The 22,665-nt window shown below is 30.1% G+C and overlaps 1 protein-coding gene across 3 annotated transcripts in view; it reads left to right on the forward strand.

The window, feature by feature from the left end:
• The window catches only part of LOC143191763 (organic cation transporter protein), a 58,609-nt gene that overhangs the window by 12,800 nt on the left and 23,144 nt on the right, over positions 1-22,665 (forward strand). The window contains exon 1 of one of the 3 annotated variants that reach the window (XM_076397138.1): positions 12,072-12,239. The exons of the other annotated variants lie outside the window; for them this stretch is intronic. Coding sequence (XP_076253253.1) covers position 12,239 — 1 coding nt within the window. The 5' untranslated portion in view covers positions 12,072-12,238. Of the gene's footprint in view, positions 1-12,071; positions 12,240-22,665 lie in introns of those variants that run through there. 3 annotated transcript variants of the gene reach the window in all.

Below are 22,665 nucleotides of genomic sequence, written 5' to 3' on the forward strand. Positions count from 1 at the left end.
AATTTAATCGGTACTTGTTATTTTTAACGACCTAAAATGACTATTAGAATGTAATTTAGTATTAGAAAATAATATAAAATAACTTGTGTAATTTGAATGATATTATAATTATATATAATGACATAAAATAAACATAAAGGTATGAATAAAATATAAAATACGTCCTCCGAAGGGAAATGTAAGCATTAAAGGTTGAAATACTCTTAATGATTTTCTAATCGTGCTTGAAAATACTTAAAAAAAACCAGGCTGGGTAAAACGTATTAATACGTAATAAATAATAATAGTTTTTGAATAGGTTTTTGTATTATTATTTGTGCTGCTATACTGGATAATGCAATATCATTGCGATAATAATATTTTCTTGGTATTTGATATAACACTGGCAAGCAGTTTTATCATTTCGCCTTTATAATTAAAAAATATTGTTGTAAATATTGCTTATATACATTTCTGCATTGCCCGCTGTATTTTACAATATACATCAGCCATATACCATTAACAATTTTTCAAACAATTTGTGGGCCTTATCAGAGTATGCCCCGTACAAACCGATTTACGGTTTTTTTACATTTGGTAAATCTTCGTGCAATACTGATCTTACTTATCAATCAATCCTTAGTTTAGATAGTATCCAAGGTATCGTAAATTCATTTGCCTTCTTCAACACTGCAGAAATATTTTCAGGGTTCACAATAGTTAAAGAAGTTATTCTGTGGTGTATAATTAATTTACGACCTTGTTCAAATTCATTATTTGTTAAAATAATATAATGACGAGAACAAAAATTATATTGAAATACGTGAAAGCAATGTGATTTTACGATTTATAGCCTAAGAGCTAGCAACGTTTTTGGAAGAGAATTTCAGGTAAGTTGATCTTTCGACATATCATCTCTTTGCCCATCTGGCTGGCGGCAGGGGTTGCTTTACAAGTGCGCATCGTCATATTAATTTTAGGTATTTTTATATTTAAATAATATATAAAAATTACAGATATACTGAAATAATTTGAAATTTTCTTTTTTTATAAATGAAAAGTAGCATCTGGCATATTATAAGTAATTATAAAAATTTTGCTAAGTCTGTCAAAGGTCATTAAAAAACTCCATTCTGAATTAATTTTAAAATTGACTATATTTACCTGTACAAGTATGATGCGCACTAGTAAACGCAACCCCTGCCGCTAGCTAGATGCTCCGGGTGCTGTCCGAGAAAATGAAAGAGATAAAATGTAAAAAGATTAATTTACCTGAAATTCTTCTTTTCTCTACGTTGCTATGTCTCATACTGTTATTAAAACATCGGTTTTTATGTTAATGTTTAGTTTTATAGAGGTGTTAAAGTGCTAACATTCTTCAATTATTTTTTAAACATAATTTCTGAGACTATTTGTTTATTTTTGTAGTCAAACTAAAAAATAATATAAGTAATGTATTAATTTTCATGGCATGTGAAATATTTATGTGATGTAACTGAACTTAGCTTGGTGGCGCAGTGGTAAAGGCGATGGGACGGTCCTCCTACTGTTGCAATAGCCGCGGGTTCGAATCCTGCTGGGGCATGGTCGTAAATTTATGTTTGTGGTTGTTTAAAATTTGTAAATGTTTTAGGTAAGAGTGTAAAATTCGACAAGGAAAATGATCCCAGTCACGTCACGCGAACTGGGTAAGACTGGATGTCTTCTGGGATGATTCCTAAAGTTGGTCACTCGCTAGTCGGTAGGCTTAATGCTGTGGTTCGGAGCCCACGTTAAACTATAGGCCCATTCCAGATAAACCCACAGTTGGTAAAAGGAGACTTTTCAATAAAATTAAAAACACCCACGTCAAGGAGAAAATAAAATTCAATAAAATATACTGTTCATTAAAATCAAGTGAAAGTTTTTTTTTACATTTAGAACTATATTAAAATGGAAAATGTAGTGATTAACAATATTATAAATTAAGTTAGTTAATTTTAAGCAGTGTTTTTTAATATTTTGTGTTACTTACTCGGTTATTCCCCTATTGTTTAAGTAAGTACGTAATTATCAAAGCTAAATTTTGCATTTTTTGCGGAGAAAACAAATGAATGTGCCCATTTTATCGAAAGGTATATATCGCTGTGAAAGAAATACCCGACACGTGAAAATTTCATTCCAATATAGATTAATAATATTCGAGATTAACAAGAATAGTCTGTTTTCCTGCTTACAAGGTATTTACATTTTCGAAATAACAATATTGATCAAAGGTAATGTCTTGTGAAGAAAAAGGAACAAAGAAAAAGAAAGAGATTTTTCTGTAAATTTTAGTTGCATTGACTTCTGATTAATATCAGGTTTCATTAGTAAAAACATTTCTTGAAAAAGCACTAACCGAATATTGCGGTAATAAATACATTAATTTGTGGATTAAGAGTTAAAATGAATATTGCATAGAACAGTTGTAAAATAGTTTCATAGAATTTTAATTGGGACTCATGAGACCTAAGACCAGTTAGAAAGCAATAGATAAATGAAAGCCGTAGTAGACGAACTAAAAATGAGCTATCTGCTAGGGCAACATCGAAGATTGAAAGAAATAAGCAAGGAAGAATGCAATTTTATTAAAAATTTAGGTAAAGGAGTTATTCCTTTAATCAGGCTGGTGTACTTATTGTTTTTAATAATATATATTTTAGGTGTGAAAAATGGTTAAAAGATAAGGGCTTTATGAATACATAAACGAAGTTATAAAAATATGCAAGATTTCAAACTAACTATACAATTTGCATAGATCTCACATGAAACAAACAGAAGAAATTATGAATTTTTAAAGCATTGATAAATATTAAAACGTTTTATATTATAATTTATGCAATAAGATATGTAACTATATGACATTTTATTCTTTAAACCTTGTATTAATTATTTTCATTATTAACTATATAGACTTTACTTTTGGAAAATCGATAGTTAATTTAATGATTGTAAATACATTTCTTTATAAACATTTCTAAATTGTAAAAAATAAATTATCTAATTGTGTCTCTTATTGTTTTAATATACTTGCTATTTCAGTCAAATTTCAATTTTTCAATTTTATTTATATATTCTCAGTTTTAATATAAAAACATACATAGCTTCATTTATTATTCCATACTTATGTTTATAACATAGAAGTAAATAATGTAGTAAGACCATGTATACTTATATTTGGTGCTCTGAGTTTGTTAGAGTTCTGAAAATAATTTTTCTTATGATAATTTGTTAAGAGGCCTAGTTTAAAAAATATTAGTAAGTGTTGATTTTTGAGGTAGCGTGCATATATTTTAATGTGTTTTAATATACATACATTCATTATTTTAATTAATGTTATTTATCAAATACATTTCTGTTCTTTTGTTGAAAATACTGTGAAAATAAGTTTCAGTATCATATCATTTTTAAATTAGTTATTCTACTTTATTATGAGGGAAACATTATTGGAATTTCCACCACAGGGCCACTAGTGCTAGTAAATATATTATACATTTATGTACATTGATACATTGACGGTTTAATATTAGACTCTTGCGTATACTCTGATAAATGTTCACTTTTAAAAAGGCTTTTATTAAGAAAAATTGGTATAATATATTTCTACAAAAATATGTTCCAATCATTCTGCCAACATGGTAATACACTTTAGAAATAACGTTGCTGGTTTGGTTAGCGATTTCTTCAACATTTCGAAATAATGTACTTGAACGAGTGGTAAACAGAAGAGGCTATGTCGGGTGAGTATGTTGGGCGCGGCAGAATTTCCTATATGACATGCTACAATATATTTTATATATCTTTTGCAACATGTTGTGGAGTGTTGTCAAATAGGAGTAACAGGTTAATTCGGTTTTAGAAGCTCGTAAGAAACTATCTGTCTACCCAACACTATACTAGGCAACACTATACGGCTTTAAGTTACCCGCTTCAGTGTCTATGTGGAAGGCCCTTTAGAACTCATGACGTCTTGCGTTTGGGAATGTTATGGTGGATTCATTTTCCATCATTAATCAGATTACGCCATAGCCAGAAAACTATTGAAATAGTTCGTGATATTGAAACAGTTCGAAATGATATCTAATATAAATTCAGGTGGTAGCCATTAACCCACTAGGTTCTTTCCCATCAAATTTAAATGTCTGGAAACAGTTTATTCATTTACTGGTCATGTGTTATTTGAATATTTAAGCTGAAATGGACAATTCCGATGTGACGGAACAGCATAACTATAAGTTTAAAAGTGTTCTATAGGCTTCTACAGCAGATTAAAACAACAAATTTAATTATTATCGAAAATTAAATGTTGATTAGCGTCTCTATAATCTGAATAACTTAATAATTCTAAAGGGAAAACTATTATTATATATAGAGAAATGTCAAAATTATTGAATTGAACTATTAGGTTAAATTATCTATATTGATACCTCCTATTTTCATCAATAGATATTACTGATCAAATTACATGCAAGTACTGAATAAAATAGAAACATCAAGTTATTTAAATAATTGTTTCGACGACTGGCTTGAGCCGAGAGAGGATTCTAAAATAGAATAGATTTCCAAGACCGTTTCAAAAACAAATTCATGAATTCTTTTGAACATTGAAAAAAATGTTATTTTTTTAAAGTAGTTTAACGAGGTAATCATCATATTGTATCCTTGGATAAAAATCGCTATTTTTCTTCATACTTATTAATTAAATTTATCGGAACACAGAACAAAACTCAAATATTTTGTCATAGTTAATTAATTACGTATAGTAGACGTCAATAATTTTTCCAGTATTTTAAATGGGAATACCCATAAAATTTTCCAATTGCATTATATATTCGTTGAAAGCACCAACAATAAAGTCGATTTTTAATGTCTAATTTTAACCTTATATGAATTCATATAAATTTATCTTAACAATACCAAGATGTTATAAATAGTCCCTTCAGACGAACTATTATTTTAAAAATATATTTATTAATTAAGTATTAATATATTAACGAAGTGGCAAAAGTATTTTAAAATATTTTAATCTTTATTATAATTAGGATTAAATCAACAACGTTATCAAAACTATATTATTTAAGAAAAAAACAGCTGTTGGAATAACTGTTTATTTCTGTTTTCGGAAGATGTATAAAATTTACTTTAGCAGCCAAGAAATGTTTCTGACAAGGATTTGATAAAGGAATTTTTGGAGTTGTCTGAGGATGTACGAAATTTGATATACAGAGTTTATTTGAATTCTTTCGGACTTTGGATTGCTGATAAACCAGGGGGCGCTCAAGATTTGCCGAAGGATTTTGTTGTGCTTTACCTGACGTCAGATGATATCAGATGTTCGACGTGTATAGGTCTCACATCGAACACCGACCTGTGGAGCAACACTTTGCTCGTGGGTTTAACTAGTGACTAATCAAAGTAGAATTTATCTTAAACGTATGTCTATTATCAGATGCTAGGCCTCGATATACCCAGAAAGGCAAATGGAACTTACGTCTTTGTGACGAGCCGATGGCAACTTCTTTTACCACTTCTTCCATACATGTTTCATGATGGCTGAATTTTTTTTTATTTGTTTTTTGTAAAATAAATACTCCTTTCTTTTTATGTAAAATTTCCATAAACTGTAAAACAATTCCGATTCTGATATTACTATCAGAATAAAAGCCACAATTTAATCCGTACTTGTTATTTTTCAACGATCTAAAAAGGACTATATCAGAATGAAATTTAATATTAGAAAATAACACACGGGCTGGAAAGTCTCGGCCACACATAGATGACGTTAGTTTTATTGCAGTCAGCTCTTTTTCTGTTAGTAATAACCTGCAAAAGAAAGCTGTTAACATTTTATGATATCTACTCATAAGTTTGTGAGTTATTGTGCTAAGAGTGACATTAATTTTGTTATTTTCAAAACATTGGATCAAAACCAATTTTTTGTTTTAATTTTACATTGCTTCTTGGTGGGAAAAAATACCGTTCGAGCGAAGCAATAGCTTGAGAAGTATTATAAGGACTGCGCTCCATCAGAAACAATTATAAAACGTTGATATGCTGACTTCAAATGTGGTTGTAAAAACACCGATGATGCAAAACGCAGTGAACCTTCAAATGAGATGGTAAACCAGAAAACATCAAAAAAATCGTTTTGAATAACCGAAAAGTAAAGTTGCATGAGGTAGCGAATATCGCAAAGATGTCAAAAGAATGTGTTGGTTTTATATTGCATAATCCTTTGACTATGAGAAAGCTCTGTTCAAAATGGGTGTCACGTGTGAGCAAACTGTTGACCAAAAACAAGAACGTTTTGATGATTCTGAGCAGTGTTTGTCCATGTTTAAACGTAAGAAACCGGAATTTTTGCGTCGATATGTGACAATGGATGAAATATTGATCTATCATTCCGGAATCAAAACGATATTCATCAGAGTGGACAGTAACTGGTGGCAGGCCTATCTTGAGGCAAAAGATAAATCATTCTACAAAAATGTCAGAGTAGTGCTGGAATGATTTTCTGGCTCTTAACGAAGATTACGATGATGAATAAAGCCAATTTTGAACAGAAAAATGCCTGTTAATCCTGGATCAGCCCATGTGTTAGATGTATTGCTCGTTGTTCTTTACCCTTATATGGGCTTCAATATTTAGTTGCTAGTAATAATTTTTCTAATATATAGGCCTATATCAGAATATATGTTATAAAAATAGAAATCTCGTCTTTACTTTGGATAATATCCAAGGCAACGGTAATTCAGACTTATGCTGTTATCTTCATCACTGCAGCAATGTTTTCAGAATTCACAATAGTTAAAGTAGTCGTAGCTACTATTCTGTATATAATCAAGTTACAACCTTGTCCAAATTCATTATGTTTTTTTTTAATAAATTGGTGAGAGAAAAAAGAAAGCCATATGTAACATATATATGTGTAGTGTTTACCGTATTTAGAACACCAAAATCAAATATTTTCTACTGGTGTTTTTATGTTTCGCGAATTTTGCCTAGATGATTGAGTGCGTGATGCAAGCCATGCTTCGTTTATCTGAACAAGTCGAAATCTCAGAAGGCACTATGTCTGGTAAATAAATTGGGTGCGACCTAATCACCCATTTTTATCTGCTACAGTGTATTCTTACAACTCTTACAACGGATAGCTGATCGCTATTATGTAGGAGGATGACTATAATTTATTTATATTGACCCTTTGTATTTTTGTCACTAAACATCTGTTACTGGTACCATAAATCTGATGCCAGTGACTATATTTACCGTCAACTGTTCTGACCACATATCACACAAAAATAAAGGGCGGTCTGTGTTGAATTCTAACGAATTGTAAAAAGAAAAGAACTAAAACAGAAATGAGAGTCGCTTCGTCTCTTTAAGAGATGGTGATGTTGCTTATAGCAAAAAATATGTTGGATAAGTCGATTCCCTCGGGAGTTATTTTGTATGGATATTTGAGAAATATTTTTCATATACAACAATATAAAACGTAGGTAATAGCGGATTTAATATTCAAAATATAGTCCATTGTTTTCTATGACCTCTTGCCCTCTCTCAGTTAACATACGAATGCTGCTTCGAATGTAATTTGGAAGCCTCAAAGCAATCAACCTATTTAGGCACATTGCTGTAAGTAATGTAAGAACATTATGTAAGAACATAAATATATATTACCTAAAATAAAAAACTGCAACAATAACTATAAAGCCGGCTAGGTTGGCGCAGTGGTAAAGGCGACAGGACGGTCCTCCTATTGTTGGGATAGTCGCGGGTTCGAGTTCTGCTAGGGCAAGGATGTAATTTATGTTAAATGTCTTTATAGGCAACAGTCCGAAAAGGAATAACCGCCCCAGTCACGCCAGTAACCAGGGTGGTTAAGACCGGAAGAGTAAAGTAATTAAATTATTTTTTTACTTTTTATTAATATTATATATATTTTTTAATTATAGTAGGTTTGCATGTTTTTTAAAAATTATTTTTATCTGTATGTAAATTTATATATAAACATAATACAACATTATGTCAGTATAATAAATTATTTACTTATTTTTATAGAGATTTTCAACTTTTTACGTTTAAGATCCTCCTACAAATATATGTTTTATAATCCGTCATAGTTTTTCACCAAGAGTGCTTTTTTTAAATAATTTGAGGCCTGTTTTTCGCTAACTGGACTCGGTCTACTCTACTGCTTTACGTAAGCTCTGAATCACGATCCTTGGCTTTAATTCAATTGACTAGTGACTAATTTGAGGCAATCCCCTCCTTTGAAAACTTCCGGTCTTTCCCAGCCTGGTTACTAACTGTAACGACTCTACATATGAGCGGCATTTTTTAAGTTTGTTCTAGTTGTTGCAAACACTTGGAAATAGCTACTTGTGTGTAAATAGTCCTAGCTAAGCTACAAGGTATGTGATTTATTATTGTAACCTCTGTAAAAAATTACTCGTAAATCCTAGTTGACTGAAACATTTTAAGTATAAACTATATTTACTTAAAATATACAACATACTGTAAAAATATATAAAATTAATTTAATCGAATTTAATTATAAGATATATTTATTTAAATTCTAGTAGTTGTGCATGTCTTTTTAAAAAATTATATTTATCTATATGTTATCCATATCTGAACATATACAACATTAGAAATTATTTATTTATTTTAGTAGAGATTTGCAACGATTTTTTTCGTTTAGAATCCTCGTAAAAACATATATTTCATAATCATGCACATTTTTTCACCAAGAGTCTTTTTTTTAATATTTTGGGGCCTCTTTTTATCCAACTCTAGGGTTTATCTGGATTCGATCAACTTGGCTGCTTAATGTGGGTTCGGAACCGCGGCCTTCACGGCATTAATCCTATCAAGTGGCTAGTGACTCTGTGCCAATCCCCTCCTTTGAAGACTTCCCATCTTACCCAGCCTAGTGACTGGCGTCCTTTGGGATGATGGACAATCACAATTATAAACGGTCAAAAATATAAAAATATAACTATGCTTCAGCAAGATTTGAACTCGCGACTAGGAGGACCCTCCTGCTGCCTTGACCAATGCACCAATCAAGTTGGAGCCTTCCTTTGTTGTCATGGTTCCCACCTACTAAATATTTGAATTTTCTCTTTTTGATGCAAACGCTTAGATATACAGTGGCTGGACAAATTACTAGTGATAATATTGAGATTATTTAATTTTTTAGTTTTACTTACTGGATTTTAATATTTAGTAATGTCACCCTTTGCTGTATAAAGAGCTTCTATGATTTGACTTTTGCTTCGAAATAGGCCTCAATTTCTGCGATCACCTCATCATTCGACGAAAATTTCTTCCCAGCGACCATTCTTTTGAGACTTGAAAATAGGAAATAGTCGCTGGGGGTCAGTTCTGGAGAATACGGTGAATGAGGAAGCAATTCGAAGCCCAATTCATGGATTTTTGCCATCGTTTTCACTGATTTGTGACTCGGTGCATTGTTTTGGTGAAGCAACACTTTCCTTTTCTTCAAATGCGGCCGTTTTTCGCCGATTTCGTTCTTCAAAAGATCCAATAACGATATGTAATAGTGGCTGTTGATGGTCCTTCCTTTTTCAAGGTAGTCAATGAAAATTATTCCATGCGCATTTCAAAATACAGACGCCATAATCTTGCCAGCCGACTCTTGCGTTTCCCATGGTTTGGAGCGGGTTCATCGTGTGTAGTCCACTCCGATGACTGTCGATTGGACTTCGAAGTGAAATGATGGAGCCATGTTTCATAAATTGTCACATATCGATGCCAAATATCGGGTTTATTACGCTTGATCATCTTCAAAATCTGCTCCGAATCATCAATTCATCGTTGTTTTTGGTCAAAAGTGAGCTCACAAAAGGCACCCACTTTGCATAGAGCTTTCTCTTACCCAAATATTCGTGAATGATATGATGTAGACATTCAGATGATATCTTTAGAGTGTCTGCTATTTCATTCAATTTCAATTTACGGTCATTCAAAATTATTATGGGGATTATTTTAGTGTTTTTATTCGTAAAAGCCTCTTTTGGGCGTCCATTGCGTTCACCGCCTTCGGTGCTCATTTCACCACGTCTAAACTTAGCATAGCAATCCTTGATGGTTGATTTTCCTAGAGCAGTGTCCGGAACTATATTTTGTATTTGTATTTTGCTTCAACTATATTTTTTCCCTTCAAAAAGCAACATTTCATTAAGACGAGAAATTCCTTTTTATTCAGTTTTTTTCATAACTGCTCTCAGATTTATATACGCATCTCTTGAGGGTTAGGGCTAAATAAAAACATATGGATTTAATTCTAGTAGCGCTATCTATGTGTCAGGCCGGAGACTTTTCAATTGACCTGTTATTGATCGACCATAGTAACCAAGTTTTTAGTGATCGCTTGTATTGCGCTTGTTTCATTATCTCTTTTACAATATATAGACGTGCTTTACCTTTAGACCGAGATAAAAGACCACACCATGACTAGTGTTAGATCAGATATTTAACCCCCTCACCTATGTAACCCCATGTGAATAAAATATACTATAAATTACATAAACACGAGTACTGTCCTAATAATTTGGCCACCTACTGTAATAGTTAGAGTGATTATTAGCTCGGCCACAAGTTCAAACATTCGAGGCTGTCTAATGCGCCACTAAAATCGAAATCACCATCTCTAAAACGTTGTTACCAGTAGTAACAAATATTAGAAGGCCCAAAGCTAACACTAACAATTGATTCATAAATTAATTCTCGAATGCTTTAGAAGCGTTTCTCTTCATCCGTTGAATTCATGTAGAATAAAGTTACACATGTACTGTAATCGATCAAGTGAGAGTAGAAAAGATCAAGAAATTATTTTAAAGGCATTCTGCGACTGGAGAGAGTACGGAGAGATTGGAAAAGTTTCGTATCAATTGTGGAAAAATAATTTATGAAAATTATACAAATGAGTATTCAATATAATGACTACACATTTTTTGACTGAACATCAACGTCGATAATATGGTGGCGTATTTGTGCCACAAATGTTGAAGCTTCGAGCATTTTTCGCGATGTAATTTGCAGTGTAGAGCCGTTTGGTTTGATAATTATGAAATGTGTGAAGTATTTATAACGTTATAAATATACGAGTGTTATGAAGAAAAGGTTAGTATTGACAGATCGCTGCATACATTTTAATGGTAATCACTTATAGATAATTTAAAGTTCTTCGTGAGCTACGATTATATATTGATAATGAATATATACTGTTCATCACTTTGTATATTGTATGTACATTCTGATATTCTAAGAGGTCATATAACTAACGTACACTTGTAGTATGTTTTGTCAAGGCTTAAGTTCGTTTCTTTCATAAATACAAAAAGACAATTTAATTACATTTTCAAACAAAAAAACTGTAAAAACCGATAAACCAAATAAATAAACAATAAAAGGTAACCAAATTTAATACGCCAAATACCTAAAAATACTTAAAAAAACATTTTTAATATAACATTAGATGTATTACTTAAATAAAACATATATTTAATAAAATCAAAATTAATTCGTATCATTGTTAAAATATTTCACACATAATTATTTAGGTCAATATGGAATAGACAGTTAAAGGACCTTTTATTAAACAATTTTAATTTTATTTGACTTAGACTTCGTGTAAATATTTGCGATATATTCAGTTGATTTTAGCAGTGCAAACACAATTTATTACAGTTACAATTATATCTCAGACAGCGTCTCATTGCAAAACTGCTGGATCCCTTCATATTACCTATATAATTAAGTTCTCAAAGTTTGAATTAACAACATTTTTTAAAAATAATTTAAAGAATTAGTTTTGTGTTGAACGTTGTTTTGTAATGTTGTTTGACGCTATCCCTCTGACGATTTTTATGTGGCCAAACTATTTATTTGGTGGATTAAACCCGTAATAAGATAATTTTCGCATTTATTTTGACATCCTCTCTTTTCTCGCGACTGGTAATTTTGATCAGAGAGGCCGTCGTTGGATTGCCGGTCACTTTTGAGTTTCCTGGGCGCGCTCTCCGCTTTGTAAAACTTCTCTCATTGCTAGCAGGAAGACTGGCGTAGTCGGTATCGTTACTGTTAGTCATCGGTTGTGAGCCCCACGGTCCTAATATCGACAATTGCGGGGACATTTCACTGCTATTAAGTATATTTTTGTGAACTTGGTTTAGTGATAGTTTGTGTGTAAGAGTGACGTGAATTTGACAGTAAGTTTTTAATCTATTTAATAGAAATCCATAAGTGAAATAGATATATGAAGGATAGAAATAACAGATTGACAATATGTTTATTATTATTTTAAAACAGTAATTCTAAATTTTAGTTGGTAATTCACTTCTGTAAGTTTGTTTAAATTGTATAAATTCAAACATAATAAATAATGCTTCTTATATTATGAAGATATAATAAATATTATCTAACTTCTTAATCTTAACTAACGATTTTGAATATAAATTAAAATGTAGCTTAAATATACAAAAACTAGGAAGTCAATATAAGAATAAAACATAGCTTTGCCAAAATCAGTATTAATTGATGTTTACATAAATAATATATTATTAATAAATAATATGATATATTAATCTATACTATACAAAATTGCATTAGGTTAAAGTTTTTAATTTTGAAGAACTATGGTAGTTACCAGATATTTTTAACTCTATCTTTTTGTTTAAAAGTTCTGAGGTTTTGTGAAAAATGTGAAAATAAGTTTCCTTGATAATATGAAGAAGACATTCGCTACAATTTTAGAATAATAGTTTAAATATATTATCAGTGGTAATTCTTTAGATAAAAATATATTGAAATAATCACATAACTTTTAGTGTCGTGCAATTGCAATTAATTTCTCATTGAGCTAGATTTATGAACAAATATAATGCATAAGAAATAATAAAATATTTCTAATTTGTCTGAGAAACTAATATATGAGACACCTGAGATAAACTATTTATATATTTTGAAATTAGTTTAAGTTAATACTTTGTTTAAATAGTATGAAAATTTTTTAATTTTGTTAACATTAATTTCGACAAAATCTAGTAATTAATGTTAGTAATTAATGTTATTTTTTATGATACTGTGCATTTTATCTATATAAACTTTCACCCATTTACAAACATAATTTTAGTCAAAAATATTGTTAAGCTTTTAATGGTAAATATTATATCCATCTACAGTTATTTTTCCCTTCTATTTTCATCTGTTTTAGTCCGAGAGGTCACATAAAATAACTAAAGTTTTTTCTGGTATAAAAACCCTTTTTTATTCCATTCCCAATGTGATCCTTCTCTTTTAACGTTTTACATCGATATCAATATATCTGATATTCGAAAGTATTTTTCTTATTTCTTTCTTATTTGATTGGGCATTTGATAGATATTAGTAGCACTGTTAATTTAAATAGGAAAAACGAAATTATTTTTTGTCATTCTATAATTTTGTTTTTCTATAATAAGGATATCAAGATATCTGATGCTCTAAACTATTTTTTTTAACTTCTAACAATATTTCATGGATTTTAGTAGCGCTTTTAATTTAAACAGAAAAAATTAATTTAATGTATTTGTAATACACTGAATATAGCAAATAATAAAAATATAAAAAAATAATAAAACCTTAATAACGGCTTTATCATGAATATATTTTCAGATATCTTCGAATAATATTATTTAAATTAAATTAAATTTCAAATTATTTATTACTTCAATAATATTTTATTACCTATCACTATTACTTATTAAATCATTTTATTTTATATCAAATCTTCTATCTGAAAAAAATAAAATGTTAAAATGTCTATAAACTTGTATCCGCCTTTGTATTAAAAAACTTTTGGATTTATTGTTTCCATACTTTTTATACGTTCTTTTGTTTTTTTTTCCAAGTAATTGTATTTGACAAGTTATAAATTCAATTCAATCCGTCTATCAGTCAATGTTAACTTATAAATAGCATTTTGCCGTCTAAATTTTTTATTTTTTTCTCTTGGCGAACTATACAAACAATAGAGTTAACTTCTTTATTTATATTATTTGCCTTTTATAGGATCATAATCATTATTTTATCATGATTTTGCTTTAGCTGTTAATTTTAACTAAAACACGAATAACTAAATACATATTAGAATAAATTGAAGTAATAAAATTTGTGTAATAATTAAAAGATTCTGGTAAATTACATAATATAGTTACATGCTAAATATTTGTACAGTTATGTTACATAATATAAATTTGTTTAAAATGTATCGGTAACAAAGTCTGTTTACACTTAAATATTTTGAGAAGGGTCACCTTGACATTCCCAGGACTTTTCATCGATCTTCTGTAGCAATTTGGCGTCTGTCCTTTTTTGACTTCCGCATGTCAAATCTGCATCCTTTTCTAAACTTGACCTACTTTATAATTTTGATATTGTATTATATGCTTATGTTTGCAATAAAGCAATAATAAATTAAAATAACAAATATATTTCTCGTATGATCTGTTCTTTCTTTTGAAATTTTAGGGAAAAAGTGACACCCAAATGTGCTTTTTTATTATTAGCGATTATGACGGCTATTATTTATACAGCTTGCTATATTTTTAAATTTCTCAAATTAAATTTTTCACAATAAAATACATTTTTAATAAAACACATATTTTGGCAAAATTGGTTTTTTTAGCCAATATAATTCCCTTCAAGGGTGATATACTGATTATAGCGACCCTCCAACTTCTCGATACCATTTTTGTAGTACGATTTATCCTTTGTTTCAAACTAGGCCTCAGTTTCGGTGATCACCTCTTCATTCGACGAAAATTTCATCCCAGTGAGCATTCTTTTGAGATCTGAGAACAGGAAATACTCACTGGGGACCAGATCTGGAGAATACGGTGGATGAGGAAGCAATTCGAAACCCAAGGAGATTTTCCCGAAGATTTCGTCCTTAAAACGGTCCAATAACACTATATAATAGTCGCTGTTGATGGTCCTTCTTTTTTCAAGGAAATCAATGAAAATTATTCCTTGCGCATACCAAAATACAGATGCCATAATCTTGCCAGTCGACTGTTGCGTTTTCCCACACTTTGGAGCGGGTTCATCGTGTGCACGCCACTCGGATGATTGTCGATTGGACTTCGGAGTTAAAAGATGGAGCCATGTTTCATCTATTGTCATATATCGACGCAAAAACTCGGATTTATTATACTTGATCATCTTCAAACACTGCTCCGAATCATCAACTCGTCGTTGTTTTTGGTCAAAAGTGAGCTTGCGCGGCACCCACTTTGCACAGAGCTTTCTCATACCTAAATATTATATATACGTTCAGTTGATATCTTTAAAGTGACTGCCATTTCATTCAATTTTAACTTACGGTCATACAAGATCATATTGTTGATTTTTTTAATGTTTTCGTCGGTAACAGCCTCTTTTGGGCATCCACTGCATTCACCGTATTCGGTGCTCATTTCACCACGTCTAAACTGAAGATACCAATACTTGATGGTTGATTTTCCTGCGGCAGTGTCCGGAAAAAAAGCTTTTGCTTCAATTGTATTTTTTCCTTTCAAAAAGCAATATTTTATCAACACGCAAAATTCCGTTTTATCCATTTTTTCACAATAACAGAAGTTGCTTGACTCAAAATGCTATAATTCACAAGCTGATGATCCGACAGCTGTCAAATTTATACACGCATCTGTCGAGGGTTAGGGCTAACTAAAAACATATGGATTTAATTTTAGTAGCGCCATCTATGTGTCAGACCTGAGACTTTTCAGTTGACCTGTTATATTACACAATTAAGGTGAAATACCTTTAAATATTTTAACAATATATTTATATAATATCAAATATACGAGGAAGTAAATCAACTAGGAGCTATTAAATGCTAATACCAAATATTTATGGTACTAACCATATTCACTATTGCATTATTTCTATCGCGTTTGGTCTAATACCAGCTACAATAACTTTTTATGTGACCCTGATTATTCAAAACTATAGTATCACTTTCACTAAATCTTTTTAAAGGTTACTTATTTAATATTTAATTTCGTAATATTATTTGGAATTCTTAGCGGTTTTGCGATTTTGCAGTGATTAACTACACAAGATCTATTAAGATTGATAAAAACATATCTTAATTGTACTCATTTCGGTTTTTTTATACTGATATATAAATTTCATTCTGTTGATTAACATACACTCTTTTCCAGTATTATAGTGTGTTATTATTTCCGTATATAATGTATCTATTTACGCACCCTAGTACCCAAATCGAATATGCTTATAATATAGTTGGAAAATAACATTTATATAATATTCCTTATATCATTATAATATATGATTTATTTTCTATTGAATTTATTATCAAATTTAATACAATCTTCAAATTAATATTAAATACAAACTTTCAGTTAATTATATTGTATGATTTTGTATATTTCATGTGCATACTTGAAACTTAAAATAATGTACTTATTGATATCAATTATTGTATTGCACTAAAATTTTGTTTTGCAATATATAACTTTTTTTTCTTGATCATATGAATCTTTTCATGCACTGATGATATTTTCAATAGTTTACAAACAAATTTGTTGATACCCTTATTATGGCACCACCAAAAGATTCATATTTTTTGTGCAGATTTTCGAATTTAAATATCCTCGGCTTTGTTCTAAAATCATTAAGTAATAAGTACCTCATAATTTTAATAGTGGCATGTCACTTAACAGGTCAATTCAAAAGTCCCCGGCCTACCATAATAAAACACATTTTTTTTGGCAAAATTAGTTTTTGTTATTCAACATAATTCCCTTCAAGGGTGATATACTGATTATAGAGACGCTCCAACTTTTCGATACCATTTTTGTAGTACAATTTGTCCGTTTCTTTAAAATAGCCCTCAGTTTCGGCGATCACCTCTTCATTCGACGAAAATTTGTTCCTAGCGAGCATTCTTTTGACATCTGAGAATGCGGTGAATGAGGAAGCAATTCGAAGCCCAATTCATTCAATTAATTTTTACCATTGTTTTCACTGACTTGTGACACTGTGCATTGTCTTGGTGAAGCAGCACTTTCTTTTTCTTCAAATGCGGCCGTTTTTCGTCGATTTCGTCCTTCAATGGGTCCAATAATGCTATGTAATATTTGCTGTTGATGGTCCTTCCTTTTTAAAGGTAGCCGATGAAAATTATTCCATGCGCATCCCGAAATACACTTGCCAGCCGACTGTTGCGTTTTCCCAAGTTTTGGAGCGGGTTCATTGTTTACAGTCCGCTCGGAAGACTGTCGATTGGACTTCGGAGTGAAATGATGGAGCAATGTTTCATCCATTCTCACATATTGATGCAAAAACTCGTGTTTATTACTCTTGATCATCTTCAAACACTGCTCCGAATTATCAACTCATCATTGTTTTTGGTCAAAAGTGAGCTCGCGCGGCACCCAATTTGCACAGAGCTTTCTCATACCTAAATATTCGTGAATGATATGATGTACACCTTCAGTTGATATTTTTAGAGTGTCTGCTATTTCATTCAGTACGGTCATTCAGAATCATTTTGTGGATTTTTAAAATGTTTTCGTCGGTAACAACCTGTTTTGGGCGTCCACTGCGTTCACCGTCTTCAGTGCTCATGTCTAAATTTAGCATACCAATCATTGATGGTTGATTTTCTTGTGGCAGTGTTCGGAAACTCGGCATCAAGCTAAGTTTTTGATTCAACTGTATTTTTTCCCTTCAAAAAGCAATATTTTATCAACTCGCGAAATTCCTTTTAATCCATTTTTTTCACAATAACAAAAGTTGATTCATTCAAAATGCTATAATTCATAAACTAATGATCCGACAGCTGTGAAATTTATAGACGCATCTTTTGAGGGTTAGTGCTAACTAAAAAACATATGGATTTAATTCTAGTAGTGCCATCTGTGTGTCAGGCTGGGGACTTTTCAATCGGTCTGTTATTTATATTAGTTGTGGAAATCCTTGAAAGCCTTTTTTCGATTGGAACAGATATTTCCTAAATATACCTCAAGATAATCTTCAATGCCTAGACTCAGGATGTCCAAATTCTATCATCAGTTATATTCATTTCATCAACCATTTTCGTATTCTATAATACTTCCAACTCTTCCTCAAAGCTACTTGATATAACTAGTTAAATATACCGAAATTATTTAATTTTTCTTAAGACTTGGCCGATCTTAAGGCCAAGTAAACTAATAAGTAAAACTAATACTGTCCTAAGTAAACATCACGTACCATCTACTGCTGCATAAGTTCCTTATATATTCCATATATCATATACTATGGAAATGTTCTCAAAAATCTCATTACTGTTTACATCAAGGCCAGTTGAACAGATATAACGATGTATTATAGAAGAAAAGGCAAGTAACAGACGCAAAATCATCAGCATACAATAATCTTCACCGATTCCATAATTTTGCGCACTCTCAAATATTTCCAAATTTCCTGCATTCTTTCCTATCAGTTCAGTGCCTGGTGCCTACACATTATTGTTTATGAGAGTAGTGATTAGGTGGTATTTTTTGTTAATTTTATGTTTACATTATTCCTGGATTAGTTTATATAATTATTTATTGTTTAAGGAACAGAAGTTTATTTATGTTCAAATAATATGAAAACACTGATAAATAGTAGTTTCGGTAGTCATCATCTCTTATATGACAGTCATACGTTCCAAGAAATGTGAAAAATACACTCTTGTTGTTCCTATTGGAAAGTAAAAATTCTATCGCACCCAATGCACTCAACAGATATAGCGCCTTCTGATTACACCTTGTTCAGATCAGATTGGCTGGCACAGGCAATCAAAGTGCCGCGAAAATGAATTGATTATTGGATCGCTATCAAACCAACATCGTTCGTTCAACACGGTACTGTTATATTGCCAAAACGATGGGAAAAAGTTGTAGAAACCGATGGAAAATACTTTAATTATTCGATAAATGCCCTTTTTAAGTGATATTTCTTTAAATGCATGAGAGTAAAAATTAAATAAATATGATATAGTTTATGCTCTTTTATATCGTGACATGAATTTTTGTATGTATTTATGTAGGAACCTCAGCAAACTTCATTAACTAAAATGATTTCGGTGTTTTAGAAGTAATGATTTTAATAAGAATTGTCTGGATTATCGAAGTTTAGAAATGACGAATTGGAAACTGAACTAAAAAAACTTTCATCTTGCCCTCTATTGCAATTCATGCATTTGAGTCTAATATTGAAGGAATTTTCATCAGACACAGAGATATCACTGGACCCCATCTATGGTACATGGACTAGATTTGTAGTATTTTCATATCTACGAATGCATAAAAAATTAACTTTTAACTCTTGAATATTCTTAAAAGTAGTGTGTTAAGTATCCTTTTCAGTTTCAGTGATGACAACTGCATTGAAACAATAGAACAAAATTGAACGCACTGAAAGAAAATATTATTCAGCTGTAAAACCTTTCCAATTGTATATTTGATACGTTAACTATTATACTTGTCTTAAAAATCAATAGTTTTGCCAAAGGGTGACATTGCCAGGGGCTCTATGATACGAGAACGATAACAAACACGAAACTTACGAATAATACAAGGACAAAACATTGGAAAAACTTTCTGAATATAAGAAAATAACGTTCAAGCAGTCCTATAAATTTATAAAAATCTATAAAGACATTTATCGCGTTATAGATTGTATCAAGCATCGTTTTTATTCATAATTAATATTGTATCTCATTAGTTATGCTGTAAGTATTACGTCGCTATAGGTTTGGATAAATGAAATACATTTAAAACAATGCGAAAATATGTTAATAATCGAAATGGCAATTGTTTCCTGTAATTAGATCGAAAAACCATGAGTTTCCCATCGCTACATAATTTTGCATGGTGTAATTAACGTTGTTGTCATCAACAAAGTAACTGTTAATTTTTTTAAATACACAGAAATCATTGTTTTGCTATTCTGCGGGTAATATTTAATACTAAAGTTAAAATAATTAGACACGATATGTAACAAAGGAAGTGTCATTGCCGATATATCGAATAAATGATTTATTGCTAACTAAATATTCCACTATTCAGTATTTTGCAGTATTGCCCCAAGCATTTAATTGATTTTATGCACAAATGATCTGAAAAACTTGAAACAGGAATGGATCTAAAATTAGTTATAAGATTAATTTTGCCTAAAAACTGTGAAAAATAATATTTAGTAATTTTAAAAAATGGAAAGTCTTGTGTTCGTTTATAATTCATTAATAAAAATGTTGTTTATACTTTTGACTCACCAATATCTAGCATATACAAGGGCCAATATATACTAATAATAAGTATAGTTAATTACGAATAATGGGTATCAACATAGTAACTGTTAATATTTTTAAATATACAGAAATCGTTGTTTTCCTATTTTGCGGGTAATATTTAATACTAAAGTTGAAATAATCAGACACGAGACGTAAAAAGGAAGTATATACTCATTGCCGATATATCGAATAAATGATTTATTGATAACTAAATATTCCACTATTCAGTATTTTGTAATATTGCCTCACGCATTTAATTGATTTTAAGATCAAATGATAAAAACATCAAGCTTTAAGCTAGAATAAGGTTTAAAATCAGTTGTATAGATGAATTTTACTTAAAAACTGCGAAAGATTATTTAATAACTTAAGGATTAAATCTTGAAGGGTTTTAACGTAAATAATAATTGTAAAATCTCTAAATTTAATCCTTCATCACATAATTTTGTATTTATTTATTATTATAAATATATAGCCAGAAAAAGTGATTGTTAGTTTTTTTGGGATGTAAAAAGCTCTTGGAGAAAATGCAACTATGAAAAATAATATTTACTAATTTAAAATAAAAAAAGGAATTAATCTTAAAATTTTTTTAATGTAAATAATCATAGTCAGTAAAATTTGTAAATGTAGTGCTTTATAATATAATTTTATACTTATTTATTATCGTAGCTACTCGGCAAGTTTTTTGGCTTATAAAAATAATTTTGTTCGTGCCCAATAAGCTATGATTGTTCTTACATTTTAAACAATTTTCATCCAAAATATTGTGATTGAATCTCATGTCATGGTAAAAAATCACGCAAAATAACGGCTGTACCCACCGGTTCAAAAACAATAAAATCAACGATTTGAAGTACGAATGGACTTATTTATTCGCGATATATAACTGCATTTAACTTGTGTTATCTCTTACAACTCATAACATAAATACAGATATTGAAGCCTTCAGCCTTTTTTACGTTATAATTCCTAATGGATGTCAAATTAGTAATGTCTGATGAATACGACAAGATTTCTTCTGGAATTTGCTATTTAATCGCTAACATATATTGCATTGCAAAATCATGTTGTTATATTTAGGAATAGAATCTCTTTCTTATTTCCCTTTAATATTTACATTATTATTTATATTATTTATAATTATATTATTATTTATATTTTAGGATTTATTAGATTTCTGATAATAATTTTAGTTCGGTTTGGGTCTTTATTTCCTGTATAATTTATTAATATTTTTCATTGGTCTAGGAGTATGTTTGTCGCAGGAAAATTTTCATTACAAGTTCGCTACGCAATTAGTGATTTTTGGTGAACATTTTCTTTTAATTCCAATTTTATTAATGGTCTTTTGTTTGTTGATTATGCTTTTGACGCAGTAATATCTAGCACATATAAGTGCTAATGTATACTAATAATAAGTATAGTTAAGTACGAATAATTGGGTATCAACATAGCAACTGTTTTTTTTTAATGCACCCAAATCTTTGTTTTTCTATATCGCTGGTAACATTTAATATTAAAGTAGAGAAATAATTAGACACGAGACGTAACAAAGGAAGTGTGTATTGCTAACTATACATTCCATTATTCAGTATTTTGCAGTATTGCCTCACGCATTTAAGTGATTTTATGCTTAAATAACTCAAAAAACAACAGAATTGAATCTAAAACAAGCAATAAGATTAATGTTGCCTAAAAAAATTAAAAATAATATTTAGTAATTTAAAGTAAAAAAGGAATTAATCTTGATAGGTTATTTATGTAAATAATCATAGTAAATTTTGTAAATTTAGTGCTGTATATTTTATTATAATTTTTTTTATATTATATTTAGCTATATTTTTTGCTTTGCATTGCAAAATTAGTAGAAATAATTAGTCATTGTTAAATAATTATTCTACTATTTAGAATTTTTCGATATTGTCTCACGTCTCACGTATTTATTGATTTTATGCTCAAATGAGAAAAATATTAAGCTTGAAACAAGAATAGATTTAAAATCTGTTGTATATATGAATTTTACTTAAAACCTGTGAAACATAATACTTAATAACTTAGGGAATTTATCTTGAAGGGTTTTAACGTAAATAATAATTATAAAATCTGTAAATTGAATCACATAATTTTGCATTTATTTATTATTATAATCGGTCATAGTCAGAAAAAGTGAGCCTTAATTTTTTTTGGGATGTAAAAAGCATTTTGTTCGTGAACAATAAACAATAATAAACTCAGAATGTTGTAAGGTTTTAAACAATTTTCATGCAGAATGGTGACAAAAACTCTGATTACTGCAAAAAAAA

The sequence above is a fragment of the Rhynchophorus ferrugineus genome, unplaced genomic scaffold (assembly GCF_030347505.1).
Source record: "Rhynchophorus ferrugineus isolate W39M unplaced genomic scaffold, kcgeb_rfMv2 rfM2, whole genome shotgun sequence".
NCBI classification, from domain to species: domain Eukaryota; kingdom Metazoa; phylum Arthropoda; class Insecta; order Coleoptera; family Curculionidae; genus Rhynchophorus; species Rhynchophorus ferrugineus.